This window comes from Hippoglossus stenolepis, chromosome 11 (assembly GCF_022539355.2).
Source record: "Hippoglossus stenolepis isolate QCI-W04-F060 chromosome 11, HSTE1.2, whole genome shotgun sequence".
Lineage (NCBI taxonomy): Eukaryota > Metazoa > Chordata > Actinopteri > Pleuronectiformes > Pleuronectidae > Hippoglossus > Hippoglossus stenolepis.
The window spans coordinates 9,978,764-9,996,088 of NC_061493.1; the positions used below are offsets into that span (position 1 = coordinate 9,978,764).

At 40.2% G+C, this 17,325-nt stretch overlaps 3 protein-coding genes across 3 annotated transcripts; 1 reads left to right on the forward strand and 2 right to left on the reverse strand.

The window, feature by feature from the left end:
* Positions 1-2,845: 2,845 nt before the first annotated feature.
* Positions 2,846-3,959, reverse strand: insl3 (insulin-like 3 (Leydig cell)). The gene is made up of 2 exons (XM_035171112.2): positions 3,706-3,959; positions 2,846-3,268 (listed from the first exon to the last, which is right to left on the reverse strand). The coding sequence occupies exons 1-2, from the start codon at positions 3,899-3,901 to the stop codon at positions 3,066-3,068; spliced, it is 399 nt and encodes a 132-aa protein (XP_035027003.2). The 5' UTR covers positions 3,902-3,959; the 3' UTR covers positions 2,846-3,065.
* Positions 3,960-6,051: 2,092 nt separating this feature from the next.
* Positions 6,052-12,091, reverse strand: si:rp71-39b20.4 (potassium voltage-gated channel subfamily V member 2). Its single transcript, XM_035169316.2, has 4 exons — positions 11,255-12,091; positions 10,497-11,130; positions 9,395-9,520; positions 6,052-7,950 (listed from the first exon to the last, which is right to left on the reverse strand). The coding sequence occupies exons 1-4, from the start codon at positions 11,791-11,793 to the stop codon at positions 7,648-7,650; spliced, it is 1,602 nt and encodes a 533-aa protein (XP_035025207.2). The 5' UTR covers positions 11,794-12,091; the 3' UTR covers positions 6,052-7,647.
* An 892-nt stretch (positions 12,092-12,983) lies between these two features.
* On the forward strand, positions 12,984-15,390 carry rps28 (ribosomal protein S28). Its single transcript, XM_035171578.2, has 4 exons — positions 12,984-13,087; positions 13,378-13,425; positions 14,063-14,185; positions 15,270-15,390. Exons 1-3 carry the CDS (start codon positions 13,049-13,051, stop codon positions 14,183-14,185), a joined length of 210 nt encoding a protein of 69 aa, XP_035027469.1. The 5' UTR covers positions 12,984-13,048; the 3' UTR covers positions 15,270-15,390.
* Positions 15,391-17,325: the final 1,935 nt, after the last annotated feature.

Genomic DNA, 17,325 nt, shown 5'->3' on the forward strand with positions numbered 1-17,325 from the left:
CACACTGTACTGTACAGTAGAGTGTTGAGTGTACACATGAAAACATGGACCATACACACACGCATACACCAAATATAGCATCTTTGGCCTTGATACTTTTACTGTTGGAAACCAGCTCTGAGAGCCATTTCATTTACATGCAAATTGACACCCACCAGTCCACTCTCCTCTCTCTCTCTCCCTCCCTGCTGCCCTGCGTGTGTGTGTGTGTGTGTGTTCTCAGTGTTTGTTTACGTGTGTTCCTGCATGTGTGTGTAGCCGCTCTGCTGGCACTCAGCGAAGGTGCCATTCTGTCCTGCTGCTTTCCTGCGAACTGGAACTAAACACAAAGAGATAGAAGGACAGATAGAAGCTCTGATTTGGTTTTCATTATTCGCTTTAGCAGCTTTTCAGTTGAAACAAAACAGGCACAAGGAGGAGAGGCCCATCAAAGAGGCCTTGTCTTGTCATCTGGTGTTGGGACTGAATAAGGATGGGCTGAGGCCTGGAAGTGTCCTCTGATCGAATGTCTCTTGTTACGGGGAGATAAAGGATCAGCTGAGGTGATTGAGCATTTTACAGTAATGAGCTTTGAGAGAGTGATCATCACGGCAGGAGAGAAACGTGGAAGAAATAAAAACTGGAACGACTGAACTTGGTACAGAAGCAGTGAGACCTCCCCGTGTTGGCAGGAGGAACCAGCTCCTCAGTGGTAGGTACAGTAAGGGCTACTGTCATTTAAAATCAACTATCTGTCACTCTCTGCTGGTCATTATGAGACATTGCATCAAATGTCTAGATCTACATTTTGTCTATTTGCATGTGCAAGTGTTTAATTTTAGCATCATTTGAAATGTTTTCTTGGAAGTATTGATTTAATTTGGCTCTAATAGAGGAAGAAATGTTGCTGTTATTATAAATCATAGAGGATTTGTTGCTATTGAAGGAATTACCTTGAAACAAATGCTCAAGATTAATTATTCATTTACATTTAGAATGACTTTCTCTTCTATGTTGCACTGAATGTTTGTCTATGGGAAGATTTGACAGTTTCATAAGTTCAGCCGACAAAAAAGACTTTTCAAACTCTGATGGTACCGAGGGAGAGACACGAGGCGGTGTGAAGTGTCTGGGACGGATAAAGAAACTAAATTATTGTAGATAGGCTCTCGGATTTAACCCTGAATTTCAATCCAGAATCATACTCCTCACACATATTTTCAGTGTGACTTACTTTACATCTGATAATATTGTTTTCTCCAATATCTGCCTTAGACATCCCAGAATGATTCCTATACTTTTCCTTGCTCAATGTCAGTTCAAGAAAATAAATCACCTCTTTTTTTTTACTGCAAATTCCTATTTGTTTTAATTATATATAACAAATTAAAAAATACAGGGCTCAAGTTGTACATTGGACTGAAAAACCCTTGTCTATTTTACACTACAGCATTTAACTTAATAATTATTAGCATTATTGTTATTGTTGTTGTTGTTGTTGTTGTTGTTCTTCTTCTTCTTCTTCTTCTTCTTCTTCTTCTTCTTCTTCTTCTTCTTCTTCTTCTTCTTCTTCTTCTTCTTCTTCTTCTTCTTCTTCTTCTTCTTATCAATTTACTGATTAGCACTATACAGAATGAATGGATCAGGGACAGATGTGAAGTGTATGTAAAACCTGTTTCATGTTTCAGTTTGCCAGACGTATCCAACTGTTTTCAAAAACATTATCCAACTGTTGCATTCTCTAAGTATCTGTAGTTAAAAACCATCTAAACAGAATGTTCTATTTCCGCCTTGATCTAAATTCATCTCGGGGCTTTGTGTCTGATGATGCAGCAAAATAATAGCAATCCATCCCTCAGCAAATAAAACCAATTAACCAATCAGTCACTGTGGGCTGATTGACTTTTGCCATTAGGAGTCATTTAGGAACGTCTGCAGCGTAGAGTGGAAGATAATCAGCAACACATTTGATTATCCATTGAGAGAATTATTCAGCCCTCAGTGTGAGGAACTGGCCGGGCTGCAGAGATTATTTCAGAGCTGAACGACTCAGCCAATGGCCTCAATCCGATTTAGTGCTATCAGAGATCTGTAAACTGCACTCACACTGTCCCATCATTCAAGTGTGTGTCTTTAAAGGCACAGTTTATACCTCTCTCTGTGTGTGTGTGTGTGTGTGTGTGTGTGTGTGTGTGTGTGTGTGTGTGTGCGTACATATGTGTTACCATGTGTTCATGCTTGAAAGTGTAATTTAGTTTGATTAGGCCATTTGCTGTTTCAAGGTTATTTCTCTGCAGCTTTAATTATACAAATTGACACCGAAATAACAAAACAGTGTTAATAAGTGTTGATTTTTAGTTGTGCAGAATTGACAAGTGTCGATTGGGGCTGTGTTGACTGATGTGTGCGGACAAGAGGCCCCAGAGGTGACGGCAATGTTTACATTCTGGAACTCTATAAAACCATTATATTGATCGTTGTCCTAAGCACATAGTGTGATCATTATCTTATCACAGTCTTTGAGGTAGTCGTAGTAAATGAGAAAACCGTTATCATGAAGGTATTGGACTGAAATATTATGACCTATTGCAACAAAAGTTACTGGTTTCTTCCCCGACTCATACTCATCCTTCCACCGAGCATCGCAGAAATCCGTCCTGTGGTTTTTGTGTAACGCTGCTAACTAACAGACAAACTGATGAAAACCATAAAACGCAGAGAAATCACAGAGAGCAGATAAGATTTCATAAATAATCATCAAAAGCTTTATTGCAGTCTAGTATGAGAGCAACACATATTTTTTTCTACAGTGATGAAGAGAGAATAAATTATATTAGTACAAAATAAACAACAATTTCAATTTGACAGTCTTGTCATAAAACCTGTGTACATTGCAATTTTATCTTTTGCCCTGACATGAAAATAAATTATTAAATATGATCAAGTATCTATAATTACTGATGTGCAGTGTAAGAAAACTACATCACTAGAGAAATAGCAGGAGTCTTTCTATCGGAGGAAACTCTTGAAACAAAGGTTTCCACAACACTTCAGGAATTCTTTTGTGTGACAGTCAGAATCCAAATCTAGCAGAACTGTATCAGGTCTTTCAGGCTGCATCCTTTCTCGCAGCAAATCTCGGACATTCTCCCAGCAGTTCGTCTGATCCGAGAGGACAGGGGGTACCAGTGAGGGGCCAGGGAGAGGACGTCTCTCTTCTCGTCAGACTCTGGGGGGATGTGGACGGCCTCTGCAGCCCAGAGCTCCTCTGCGGCCGCATCATGGTCCCCTGTGCGGATGAGAAGCAGAGTTAGGTGGAGAGCAGAGAGAAAACAGAAGATTTTCATTCGGAAAACTTTACGTGGAACTCCAAGGAGAAATGAAAAGATTAATCAGAAACGTATTGTCATGGGTTAAAAACCTTGAGATGTATCCTCATGTTTCTGAGGGGGCCCAAACAAGGTTGCAGGCACACAGGTCAACTTTTACTTAGTTTTAAATTGTCCACTCCTGTTACTATACAGCAATTTGTATTTTAATGACATTTCATTCTGGGTAATGTATAGTTGTCTTCTCATGTACTGTATTATATTATGTTGTGTGTCGTACACCAGCTAAAGATACTTTTCCAATAGCGCCTGCATTATTTGATAATATTCTTCAATCTTGAAGTCGGAGTGAACTCTGAACCACTGAAAGTAGAGAAATGTAACCCAAAGTACTCACAGGGAGGAGTGGTGGTCTGATGCTGGCCCGGCTCTGAGTCCAGGAGGCTTCTCCTCAGACGCGAGTTACCACAGGTGGAGACGGCCAGACGGATCAGCTCCCGCCCGCACATCTTTATCCTCTCCTGGGCGTGAACGGCGCACTCTGCGGCCACGAGCACAACCAGCAGAGACACCAGAAACTTCGCAGCAGCCATGGCACGACGAGTCACTTCTCCTTGAGTCGGTCAGGAACTGAGTGTGGTGAGATGTGGTGTGAGGACAGGATCCGTGATGACTTATGAGGTGAACTCGAGGGGGTTTATATAGTGAACCAGCATTGCCCATTGTGGCAATTTTTTAAAAAACGCAGAGGCCGCGGGTTCTTCTAAACATGTATTTGGCCTTGAAGAGGGAAAAGCATGTCCTGATCCAGAGCTCGGCATGACAGTGATGAGAAGTCTGCTCAAGGATGAAACTCTCATAAACATCTGCTCTTACAGTCACTAAAGCTCGTTTAAAAACATTGTAGGTAACATAATGGGCAAAGAAATACTCATTAGAGCCTCATAAGAACATCTGGAACCCAACAGAGGTTTGACAAAGATGGATTTCAAGCAGTTTAGATGCAAACAAGCCCTGAGTTTAAAGATCTTAATGCAGGTTTTGGGTTGTTTATTTCATATTTCATTCCATATTTCAGAATCTACGTGTATTTGTTTAAGAGTGGTCATAAATCATTTTATTACGGTGAACTCTTTCCCTTGAACGTGAGTGGCTCTGGCACCTTATCTTGACACGTCTTGAGGGATGGGAGCGAACAAAACAGCGTGCGACTGGCGAGAAGATGTCAAGGATATTGACGCAACTCTTCACACACACATGCTCACCCCGGATAATACAGAAGTATCATAAACAGGCCAAACACGAGCGATTTAATATTCCCAACACCCACGAAAAACCTAAACGGTGGCACTTTCATGTCCTAAATGTTCCTGTGGCGATGCCTGGCTTTTTAACCTGGTCAGTAGTGCTTGGTTTATTGCTCTCAGCTGCTGTGTGCTGACAACAGGATATGGAGGTGAGAATGTCTCTCTCGCTTCTCTTGTTCGTTTAATTTCTTATTTATTTAGGGAGTTAATATCAATGCTGTTTATTATCAGCATAATAGTCAAGTTAGTGCATCTGCATATTATTTACAGATGTTGAATTAACTACACTTATAGCTCATCTGAGTCCAGGAAAATACTTTTTTGTTTTCAGAAATGTAATCTTGATCTTTTTTTTTTTTTCACTTCAAGGACGCCATAAGCAAGCAGCTTCTTTTACATTCAGGGGCAATTTTCAACATATTTCTTGATTTCTCAAGAAGAATAACTCCTTGATCTTGATGAAAAAAAGGGGACTGTTTATTTATTTAGTGCAGATTCAAATAAAAACCCAAATCAAGTGAATTCAAAGGTGGTTTCATGGGGGACTGTTGGGCCTTGGCGCAGGTATGCATTCAGGGCCATTCTGTTAAAGATGATAAAGGTTAAAGCGGCACTTCTCAATATTTGTGTATAAAGATTGGATCAAATTGCTGTAATGTGGACGAGGCCTGTTGATACAGAGATCCTTTTATACAGAGATCCTGCTGTATTGCCGTGAAGAAGATTTCTTGATGTGCCGTCCTTGCTTGTTAACACTGAACTGATCCAACTGGGATATTGTCGCCTCCATGTGTGATGTTCCATAGGAAACAGGCTGGATGTGTAAGATCACAGCATCTGTCCCACCGTAACGGCTCAGCCTTTTTACACAGACTTGCATTTGGCTTTTTTGACTTTCTCCTCTGTCGAAGAACGACAACGTCCTGTAAACACAATAGAGCAGCTAAAGTGCTACATATAGAGGGTCTTGCTCTCAAACCTTTTTAGTTAATAGTGCAGACATTCCTACAGCCTGTGTGTACAACATCAGATAACATTCTTATATTTGATGTTATATGCAATATTCTCTCTATCTCTCTCTCTCTCTATCTATATATATATATATATATATATATATATATATATATATATATATATATATATATATATGTGTGTGTGTTTATGTCCCTGATCTTTCCCTCAGGTTTCTTAAGTGCATGTATTCCTGTCCACTCAGTCCTGCCTGAGTCACATGAGACAGCCAGAACTTCTCAGTACTGTTGAGATTTAATAGACGCTGACGACACAATTAAACCACTGGCATCTCTCCCATATACCTTATCCTGTAACACTATGTAACAGGCAGCGTCCTCCATCAGACAAATGAGACAAGTGTCTGTTAATATACACACACATCAAGTCTCTTTGTATTCAAAAGGAAATAACAAGACAGAGTGTTATGAGGAGATTGTTTTTATTATTCAGAAGGAAATTCATTTTTGAGAAGTATAAATATGTGTTCAAACTGCTGTCCAAACTGTGATGTATTTGTGTGTGTTTATGCACAATAAAGACAAAATAATGACACATTTTACAGCATTATTTACAGTTACTGTAATACACAGATTTCCACTCTGAAAACGAAATGGCATAAATAATACAAGAATTGACTATAAAATAAAATACATATCATGAAATGTCCTTCTTTTGACACCTTTTGTTTGCACATGGCAGCTTTTATCAGCGTCATACATTTACAACCACCCATGTAGGAGGGTGAAATTGATCCACAGATTTCACTCAGTGACACTCGGTTGCATCAGAGGAAATGTAGATAGAAATCGGACAAATGTATCACTGTGACGAAAGCAAGGAAGCATTTGTAATGTATTGGTAATTTGTACAAAAATGTATTGAACATACATGACTGCTTTTAATTATGTTTCATATGGGTGGAATAATGTCTTTGACCAATGCATTGAGAGGTCGACACAACACTTAAACACTTTAAATATGTCTGGTCTCTAAAGAACTGTTGAGGAACTGGTTTAAAGGGGCCATATTGTGCAAAATACACCTTTTCATGTTTTTTTAATGTAAATAAGAGACATGTTGAGAGGAACTCAGAGATCTATATAAACTTAATAACAAGGTGTAAAATATGGGATCTTTAATGAACGTAGCAATAGAGCTAAACACAGCCAGCAGTCAGAGACAGTTTTGACTCCAGAACCAGACCATGACTGATCCAACACCATGGAGCTCACTTCTCTCTCCCTGCAGGGATTGTGCCACACTTACATGCTCAATGACAATTATAAGCCCCACTGTCTCTCATCTCCATTTCCTTGCTTGAGAGACTTATATCAGAAACAAATGGATTCTGCTGTCATTCATGAGAGTGACTTGTAAGCACGTTGGATGCGTTGGATGAAAATAGCCCCGGACATGATCTGCTTCTGCTCCTGTCGGACCAGGCAGGAGGCGCAAGTGCAAATCCTGGTAATCCCTTGCAACTAAATTACACTCAAAAAGTGGAAGACCGTTACAGCTACTGGCCAGAATCTTATACAAGCCTGACATCAGAATTATACAGTGTATGTATCAGGTATTGTCCACAACAGTTCATGAATAGCACTTCGAATAAAAATATTTCTTCACAAGCATCTTGCCCCTTCGAAGTGATCAGTACAACATTGCTTCCTTAATAATGTTAGTGCTTGACCTCCTTATGTCAAACATCTATTTCAGTTGGGTCAGAATTAGACTCAGCCACTTCCTTTTCTTAGAAACATTTCACAAGCTGTCCAGTGGCAGCATCATGTCTCATTCGACAGAGTCGTCACTCATGGCGTGCAAACAGCAACCTACTGTAAAGTCGAGGCTTAAAGATTATCTCAACTTTAATGCTGCTGCCTCCATTTACTCCGCTTAGACTCTTTATCTTAAATCACGCACACTCAGAGTTGGAGGCAGATGGGGTCTTACACTTTCCGGACCGATGGGTGATATGGCGATTTAGGGTTAGAGCGTATGCGACACTGCAGCTCCTCTCAGTCCTCATGCCTTTCGCAGGGCCGATAGTGGACCTCGTCCTCCGAGTCCTCTGGCTGTGGTTCATAGCAGTTGTCAAACTTGCGCCTCATACGTTTCTTGAGCTGGAAGGTGCGCTCCGTGTTTGAAAACGTGTATTCCTGCTCCTTCAGTTTGGCGTAGTAGTCGGAGAACTTGTTGAAGAGGATGGAGATGGGCATGCCGTTGAGGATGATGCCGAACGAGATGCAGCCAAATGCCACACAGCGGCCAAGATAGGAGATGGGGACGACATCTCCGTAGCCCACAGTGGAGATGCTCACCTGCAGGAAGAAAAGAGTAACAGGAGCCATGTTGAATGAGTGATTTGTACTCTGCTGCTGACGCTGCTTTACTGTTTGAATAAAATAAGTTGGCACAACATACTCTATACTCCTGTTCTCACTTTGGATTTTTAACATGAATAAATATGGAACACGATGGAAATGTTAATTGGAATTTCTCATCCTCATGGAACTTTTCATCCTGCCCCAAACATTTCCTCTGGCCCTGGCTTCAAGAGAATCTGATGATCAAAATATGATGTTAACTGATCATTGGGCGGGTTGCAAGTTGAGAATGAGAAAGATTAAATAAACTCCCAGGAATGTACTGCAACACTTTGCGATCTCTCGAATGCAATCACTGTGTTTGGCCGAGAACGAGACGCATTAGTGGAATTACAGAGGATTAGACACATATCAGTTGACAGCTGCCGCCAGATAAATAAAAAAACAAATGTCCTTAAATGAGAGTGAAAAGAAACAGAGAGATGCTGACGATGTACAGTAGCACTGAGGCCAAAATGAAGAAAGTCAAATTTTGTAAAAGCTTTGCGGGAGATAACACATTTGTTTTCCATGTTGACCCCGTTGTAGGAGATCTGCCATTGAATGACGGTGATAATATGATGATTCAGTGATTTACAACAAGACAAAGAACAAGACAGAAGCTTTTCAGGTGAACACTGCTTGGATCTTCACAACTGTTAAGACACATTTACTGTTAGATGGGTAATAATCCTGTGTCCATCTTTTGAGAGACTTATGTTAAACTCTGTTTGGCCAACTATTCATTCACAAAATGAGATTACACAATGAGTCTTTATATATAATTCTATCGTCTGGCTTGGTAGATCCACAGAAATAGCCCAGGACATGACTCTGTGCTGTCCTGTGCACTCTTGTCTTGGTCTGACTAGGCAGACAGCAGCAAATCCCGGTAGGCCTAATCCTTGACACCTGAAATCCACCGCACTGCTTAATCATGCTGACACCCCCCCGTGAGCCTCTGCTCAGTCCCTGCAGCACTGTGAAGCGAAACAGCTTAGCAAAGTCCAAGTAGCAGCCATAAGTAGCAGCCATAAGTAGCAGCCATAAGAGCTGGTTGAATTCTCCAATTCTTGCTCCGTTCATAGTAATAAAAACATGAGAGGCCATTCAGGTGTTACCCAGCATCATATGAATATGTAGTTTAGCGCAAATTAAATTGGACTGTGTTATATCAACCATGACATAATCCCAGTTTTACTTCATTCATTACATATTCAAGGTTAAGGGGAAATGTAAGAAAAGAAAAAAATTATATTGATTATTTAAATATTTGGATCCAGTTAAGTTCATTCAAAAGTGACTAAAATCACAGGTCTGAGGTCTGACCACAGTCCTGATACAAACACATTCCTGTTATTTAGCATTTAGGCCAAGATGTGTAGTTTATGGCTCTCACCGCAGCCCACCACCAGGCGTCTGGAATGCTGCTGAACGGTGTCCCAGGCTGATCCACCTCCACAGAGTGCATCAGAGCAGAGAAGGTGAAGATGCCCATAGCAATGAACAGGAACAGACAGCATACCTGAATAAGAACAGAAGAGTATATGTCAAGAACAGTGCACAGCAATATATTTATAGATCTTGCACCACCAATTAGGTCATGTGATGATGTTAAGGTTCATCACAGTAAGTTGGTTAAAGGAAAAAAAACAAAGCATCTGGAGTTCTCACATTAGTAAATTAAATCCCATATTTGATAAATGTGCTTAAAATGAGTACTCCTCCCCTCAGATGAACTTCTAACATGATTGACACATTTAGATGACACTTATCAACCTTTTCCGTGCTACTTCTCTTCCTACAAATGTTTCCATAAATCTTTGAAGGTTCCTGAGCAACCAAGTTGCCAATGTGAACCCCAAACCTGCATTAACTGACTTTTGGTCACAGAGGAAACCAGTTAAAAACACAACATCATCTTATGAAGTTGATATGGTAAACCTGTTAGCAAAATTATATCTATTTGGAGAACACATGCAGATGTGGAACAAAAGAGGTATTCATTTTAGAGTCATGTTTTGGGGCATTTGGGGCTATTTTAAATCTTTACCAACTGAGTGAAATATCAACAATATTTTTCTTGTTATATTGCAAATTCATTATTAAAATCTAAGGATATTTTTTCTTCAACGTGGCCCTAATAACACGGTCATAAATATCTGTCTCTTTAGCTGCTAAATGCTAAATTCATCAGCATCAAATTCCAGTTGACATAATATTTCTATGAAAATGCGAAGAAAAAAATATATACATACAGAAAAGGAAATATGTAGTTTAGACACACAGTCATCATTAACTGTGATCTATGACGAAGTCATGGGCCAGAACATAAAGTAAATAAGAACAAGTGACCACTTTCATATACAATTAATCATGTGTCAATATAATATGTGGCTACCTGTTTAGGAGTTACATGTGTTCCATTGTTTTGTGTGTGTCACCCCCTGTTAATTATCCAGTGTGTATTTTTCATGTGTCCGTGTGATGTTCCTCTGTACCTGCTCAGAGCACTGGCGGATGGTGAAACCAAAGGCCCTCATGCCGGTGGAGTGACGGGCGAGCTTCAAGATACGGAAGATACGCATCAGCTTGACAACCTTGAGCACCTTGCTGACCTTACTGACCCTTGCCATGGCCTTCAAATCTTCCTGTGCGTTCATGTCCTCTGCATCTATAACAAACGTTTCGAACATGAGCTGTAAGAAGTAGGGCATGACAGCCACAATGTCCACAAAGTTGAGGGCGCTCTTCACGAAACGTTTGATGTCGGATGTGGTGAATAGTCGCAAAAAGTACTCGGACGTGAAGAATAGGATTGAACTAATCTCCACCCACTCCATGTAGGTTCTGCCGGCGAGCTTGTACTCCCTGAGTTCTTTCACTGTGTTCATTGTCATGGCAACAATGGAGATAAGTACAAAGAGGCTGGAAAACACAGCAAATGCTTTGGCTGAAAGCGAGGAGTAGGGATTCTCCATCAAGTCCCAGAGGGCCTTCCGGAAGTTTCCAAGAAACATGGCCTTGTAACCTTGTTCGTCCTGGTGAGGTTTAATCTCGTCAATAAGCTCCTGGTTGACCTTGAGTTGGTCTCGAATGTCATCCACTTTCTCCTCAAACAAAATACGGCAGCACCTGAGCAGAGGAGGGGCAGATTTAAGAAACATTTTTAAAAAGTCACACTTGAAATACACAAACAGTAACAGGCAAAGCTACACAATACACATAGTGAGTACTTAATCATGGATCTGCAGCACACCTTGGAGTGTCCTTCAGTTTCAGGCCCCAGAATGACATCTCTTCCTCAAAGTTGACAGGACAAAGGCTATCCATCACCCACAGGACATTACTGCAGTAGAAGTGGAAAATGTAGTGGAAAAACCTGGGGTCCCTGTCAAAAAAGAACTCGTTGTTCTGAACATTGTAATCGTCACACAGCGTCAGGCGCTTGACTGGATCATCACAGAGGGCAAGGACACCAATCCTGGTTTTTGGGTGTCGGAGGACCAAATGTTTCGGGATGTGAAACACCCTTCCACCCACGTTAAGGTTGACGAGGTTTAATTTCCTTGGGTTCATAGCCTCTTTTTTCGGTTCTTTTTTTGGTTGTTGTTTCTCATCAGGAGCATCAAGGTTGTCCATAGACGTCCATGGTTTCACCGAGCTCTCCTGCGAAAAAGGGAACTCGCACTCCTGCTCTTCAATGCTTTGAGAAAAACTCATTTCCCGTTTTATGGTCGCAAAAAGGCTCGAGCGGCGCTTTTTCAGCACCTTCAACTTTGGCTTTATAGTCGCCATTGTGTCTGTTTCTCAGAAGACAAAGCCAGAAAAAAGTTCTGCGTCGAGTTCAGATCAAGTCAGAGAAAAACAACCACAACAGCATTCCCCAAGATCTCCATTTACCCTTGTCCTTTAAAACGTGCTGCTTGCAGGTTGAAATGAAGATAAAGTCAAAGCTCTGGTGCTTGTCTCTCAGCATGCAAGAAGATCAACTGCACGAGTTAGGGATTCAGCCTCTTCACTGATTCTCTAATCCTATTGCTGTTCTTTCAGTCCAAACGCAAGTTAAAAATACTGTTCACAAGGATTAGTGTTGTGATTTAAGGCTTTGAGTTCTGAGAGGAGGAAAGGCAGAAGGGGTGGTGCGATGTCTGTGTTGTGTTGCTAACAAGGCTGAGGAGAGATTTCTCACAGGAAGGAAGTACTAATGGTGCAGGTAGATTACACAAGCTAGTCCCATGCAGCTACAGTCCTTCTGTGCATGTGCCGAACAGTAAAATAAAGACTGAATCTATATTTGGTTTAACTCTTTTTCTCTATATTCCAACAAAAGCCTTTCAGCATTGCGATAGCATGAATAGTTTAATACAAAATAAAGTAAAGCCAAATCAAAATAACTTCTAATTTTGAGGAAATAATACTAAGTAAGAACAAATTACATTTTATTGTATAGGTTAAATTCTAGTTCACAGAATCTTGATAAGAAAATTGGTAGTAAACAATGGCAAAAATGTGACTGATGCAAAATGAAAAGAGAAAAGACCATTGATCACTAACTGTGATCCACGGGGAGACATGCACGGATTTTAATATATTTTGTAGAAAACATTAAGAATAAATATATATACATATATATATATACATACATACACACATATATATAGATATAACTTATAAAAACAAAACAAACCATGCAAAGAAAATCTAATTAATCTAGATCTATTTATTCATAATATAATATAATATAAGAGAGAGCAAATAATGGTATGGCCCAGTCTCCACCCATGGATGATTTTGTCAATGGTTGTTCCCAACCTAGCGGAAACGGAAGTATGGACTAAGATTTAACAAATAAACTTTTTGTTCAAAAATGTTTATGTATTAATTTAATTAACACGATTAACCATTTTATCCACGCGTTGCCTTAAAGTTACTTCTAATAAAATTGTTTTTTTTACAAAACATGATCAAACTTGAATAAACTGAAAGATTTAACTCTGGATATAGACCGTCCCCGCAGCACGTGACGTCCTTTCCGGTCTAACCTGACAACATGGACGCCAGCCGCGTGCAGCCGATCAAGCTCGCCAGAGTAAGAAAACCATTAATATATAGTAAATGAAGAAATGCAGACGGATAGATAGTTACATAAAGTATTAACATCTTACACGGTGCCGACAAGTCGAAGCTAAGTGAGGTTTAAAGCTGAGATTAGCGCACCGCAGCGCGGCTCTCGAGCCTCCATCATGGAGGCCTGTCCATGCTCCGGTCTGATCCTCCACCGTCCGGCTGGAGCTCAGTGCTCAGGACCGTGTGCGCTCACTACTTGAGACATTCACCTGTAATGCTGCCGTGTTCCTAACATGTACGTTTTGTTCTCAGGTCACCAAGGTGCTCGGAAGAACTGGTTCCCAGGGACAATGTACACAGGTATGCTAATGCTAACACGCTAAAGGCGACATTTCGTCAATGAAACGTAGTGTTTCTGCTGCTCTTCTCTTTTTTTTAATTATAAGTCAACTGAGCAGCTCCTGGAATAACATCAGTATCATGTGTCCATCAAGTACTCTCTGGTCTAAGCCTGTTTTCATGTTGCTGTATTGTAGGTTCATCTTTTAATGGCCTTAACTGCAGTGAGCTATAATGGTTCTTATATTACATCTTTGTATTTATAAAGTTTAAATAAATCAACAGCTGGTAAATCTCCATAAGCATTGATCTTGAAGTCAGACTAAATTTATATTTGGACCTCAAAGTTAATGTATTTTCGAATCCATTCATTTGGGTTCAATATTTAGCTTGTGCATTGGTTGATCAACGAGATAATTGTGAATTATTCGTGTGCAAAGCTGTGACGTTTTGATCAAAATTAGAAACGTTGGTAATTTCATCAACTTCCTAATTCTTAAAGTCGACCTCAGTATCAAAATGTGCTGTTAAACTTGATAAACCCTGTAGAAATGCTGCTGTGTATGTATCAGTAGTTTTTAAAACGTTGAAGCAGACCGTCATGTCAGATTTTCACCCAGGAAATCTTGTATTTAATGTGATCTGTGTGTACCTGCAGGTCCGTGTTGAGTTCATGGACGACAGCAACCGCTCCATCATCAGGAACGTGAAGGGCCCAGTCAGAGAGGGAGATGTGCTCACACTTCTGGAGTCTGAAAGAGAGGCCAGGAGGCTGCGATAGGTGAGGGCACATGGACCAGGCCGAGTCTGTTCACTTATGTGTGTTTGACTTAAATGTCTGTCCACACTTGGGCTTTCACATTTATAGACTTATCCAAACTGCAATTTTATTATCTGGAACTAAACAAAATATTGTATCGTAGGTCACCTAACAAGATACATTATGAACCCCTGAACAATGTAATGGTACAACACTGATGTAATATTCACCACTGTTGTATTGGACTGATTTAACCATCGAGCTGAATTAGAAGCTCTTTGACCCCAATATCAACAAAAAGTGAAAGCCTCACTAATATGATTAATGCTGGGCCCATGAACTGTTGTGTTAGTTTCATCTTTGTCTTACTGAGCGACAAAGGTTTGCTCAGCACTGATTTAAATAGACACTTGTGGCTCAAATGCATTGCTGCTGTGTATTCCAGCCATGTGTAGTGGTCTGTGGTTCTCTTTGCTGATCACAGGACTGTTATTCCTGAAACACCAAACAGGAGATGGATGATTGAGTTAGACAGAGCAGCACTTGATCACAATAAGACAACACTGGCATTGATTCACAAAATTAAAGGGATAGTTTACCCAAAAATGAAAATAGTCATTATCTACTCACCACTATGCTGATGGAGGGGTGGGTGAAGTGGTTGAGTCCACAAAACGTTTACACCGTGTTTTTAGCCTAAATGTCCGCTCTTATCCTTCTCTGGAGCCGGGTTCGTGCGTGGATCACAGCGGACATTCGTGCTAAAAACATGGTGTAAATTTGGTTTTTACATTTGAAGAAGTCACCATTTTCTTAAATTGTATTGGATTTGGCTGCAACACTGTTAATCCCTGAAACTCAAAGTTTTTTGTGGACTCAAACACTTCACCCCCTACATCAGCGTAGTGAGTGAATTCAAATTTTTGGGTGAACTATCCTTTTAGATCTGGTACTTTCATCAAATTTCATCCCTGGAATAGATTACATTTCCATGTTCTTTGTTTGTATTGTCTTGCTTACACAGAATCTTTTGAAGGCAGTTAGTTGTGTCAGATGTTAATATTTCTGAGATGAGTTGTAACTTAACTCTCGTCTTTATTCACAGTGCCCGCTGAAGATGTGAGGTGCCATCCAGCGATGTGAAGTAGAAGACGCCATCAGCTTTGCTTGCAATGGCGAACATCTCACTCCTTCAGATTGTTTTGAAATAAATTTCGTTATCAAGATGAAAGTGTGGAAGTCCAGTTTTTTTTTTCAGTAGAAGATTAACTTTATTTTCCTCCTTCACTATAATTAACACACATATTAGGGCTGCAACAGTTAGTTGACTTCTCTGACACAAGCAGTAAGTGTTCAACAGTTTTTTGGCTCTCGGTAGGGGTCAAGGTATACAGGTAACCTCCTTGCACCCAGATGTGGAAATAAACTGGACGTTTTTAGGCAAGGTGGAAATTTTGGAACATGACAGTTCTGATAATGAAATTCACTAGGTGATCTACTAAAATCCATACTTTATAGTGGAACTAGTCCAGAGAGCGGGGCAGTATGAAAACCCGCAAAATGAAGTAATCCAAGTCAGCTGTGTTCCCTTGAAACAGAGTTAATTTGATCTTGTTTAGTGTAGATTTCTCTCATATCTCCAGTATAAACACTCTTGGAGCCCAATGAAACTTGAGTGGATTATTTTTAATGACTAAAGGTCAAGTTGATAGTTGGTAAATCTGCTGCACTGTTTTGAGTTCAAGTTAAATTACTTGATGTCATTGTCACAATTCTATTTCCACAAACAAAATTGACTTTATGGTGGTCGAATATATCTAAAGAAAATGACATTTATTACTGGATTCAAGCTGTGCAGTCTACATTCTGTCCAGCAGAGGGCAGCGCCACTAAAGTTTTTAGAAATACTTTGGTCTTCACAATTCCTATCCCCACTTAAACTCTGACGAGGAATCTAAGTATTTCTAGACAAAACTGGCTCTGGGCCATAATTATATACCCTAACCCTGCTGCATATGTTGACTGTAGGTTTAATGATTTTACATTTTCCACCTTACTTTGCCCTATTTGGCACACGGCTTCGAACTGATATACTTGTGTAGAAGGTGAATTTATTTTAGCTGTAAAATCAATACACAACGAGCAAACAGCTATAGCACACTGCCTTGATATTTGATATATTTGTTTAGCACTATTTCCTAACCATTAAGTTCATTTAATTGATTAATGTTTAATCAAAGTTAAACAAGACCTAGAGTCGTCACTTTTAGTTAGTTTATCATGCGGTGGAAAATACTGACTTATTTAATTGTTTTGTTTCATATAATTTCATTTTATAAAAATGCTTGATTAGGGGTCACTTTTTACAAGTTCAAACATGGTAAATCATGGCTCATAACTGTTAACGCCTTCTCTTCTTTCTGGTATGAAAATGCATCCTAACAGTTTTTACAGTATAAGCTTAGAACCCAATAACACACCATGATTTGAAAGTGCTTCTTAAAGGAGCTACAGCATGATTACAAAAAATGCTTTAATGGAAGGTGCTTTTCTTTCTGTTGGCCCAATTACTGTTTATGCATATCTTTGCCAAAAGCAACACAGGTGAAGTTCCGCTCACAGTCCAGATTATTCACCATTACGTATTCTGCAGCAACCATGATCAGCAGCTGCAGTTTCAACCGGCAAAGGCATCGACCGGTAACATGAAGCGCAACTGACACAGAGACACGAATTCAATCCTGCCAGCCGTCCATTGAGTTAAAGCCAGACAGGCAGAACCAAGTGGGGCTGCACGCTGGCACTTGACACCCGGCAATAAGTGAAGAGCAAGCAAGAGGGAGACAGGAACACCGTTTTTCAGGTTATACGTCTTGCTAATCTGTCTTGCAGAAAACAAGTGCGTACACTCTGGTTCACTGAGCGAAAAATGTACCTCCGGAGCCACGTGAGCATATACAAATGAACAAGCTGCCCAGCACTCTGTGGTCATCATACCGCATCCTGAAGCAAATTAGAAAACATCTCCCTCAGCCTGAATCTGACTGCCAATCACAAACCGAGGAACGTTTAACAAACTGCAGTGGCTTTATTCTCACGTCGACCTAAAGTAAAGTAAAGTAGGAAGAGAATATAAAAGAGGGGGGCAATTTCTAGTATGC

Bases quoted from the DNA above. Each gene is read 5' to 3' on its own strand.
- insl3 (XM_035171112.2), bottom strand. From the start codon at position 3,901: ATGGCTGCTGCGAAGTTTCTGGTGTCTCTGCTGGTTGTGCTCGTGGCC. The intron at 3,269-3,705 runs GTGAGTACTTTG...TCATCCGCACAG, and splicing joins TCAGACCACCACTCCTCCCT to GGGACCATGATGCGGCCGCA.
- si:rp71-39b20.4 (XM_035169316.2), bottom strand. From the start codon at position 11,793: ATGGCGACTATAAAGCCAAAGTTGAAGGTGCTGAAAAAGCGCCGCTCG. The intron at 9,521-10,496 runs GTACAGAGGAAC...GTTCTTATTCAG, and splicing joins TCCGCCAGTGCTCTGAGCAG to GTATGCTGTCTGTTCCTGTT. The intron at 7,951-9,394 runs GTGAGAGCCATA...TTCTTCCTGCAG, and splicing joins ACGCCTGGTGGTGGGCTGCG to GTGAGCATCTCCACTGTGGG.
- rps28 (XM_035171578.2), top strand. From the start codon at position 13,049: ATGGACGCCAGCCGCGTGCAGCCGATCAAGCTCGCCAGA. The intron at 13,088-13,377 runs GTAAGAAAACCA...TTTTGTTCTCAG, and splicing joins AGCCGATCAAGCTCGCCAGA to GTCACCAAGGTGCTCGGAAG. The intron at 13,426-14,062 runs GTATGCTAATGC...GTGTACCTGCAG, and splicing joins CCCAGGGACAATGTACACAG to GTCCGTGTTGAGTTCATGGA.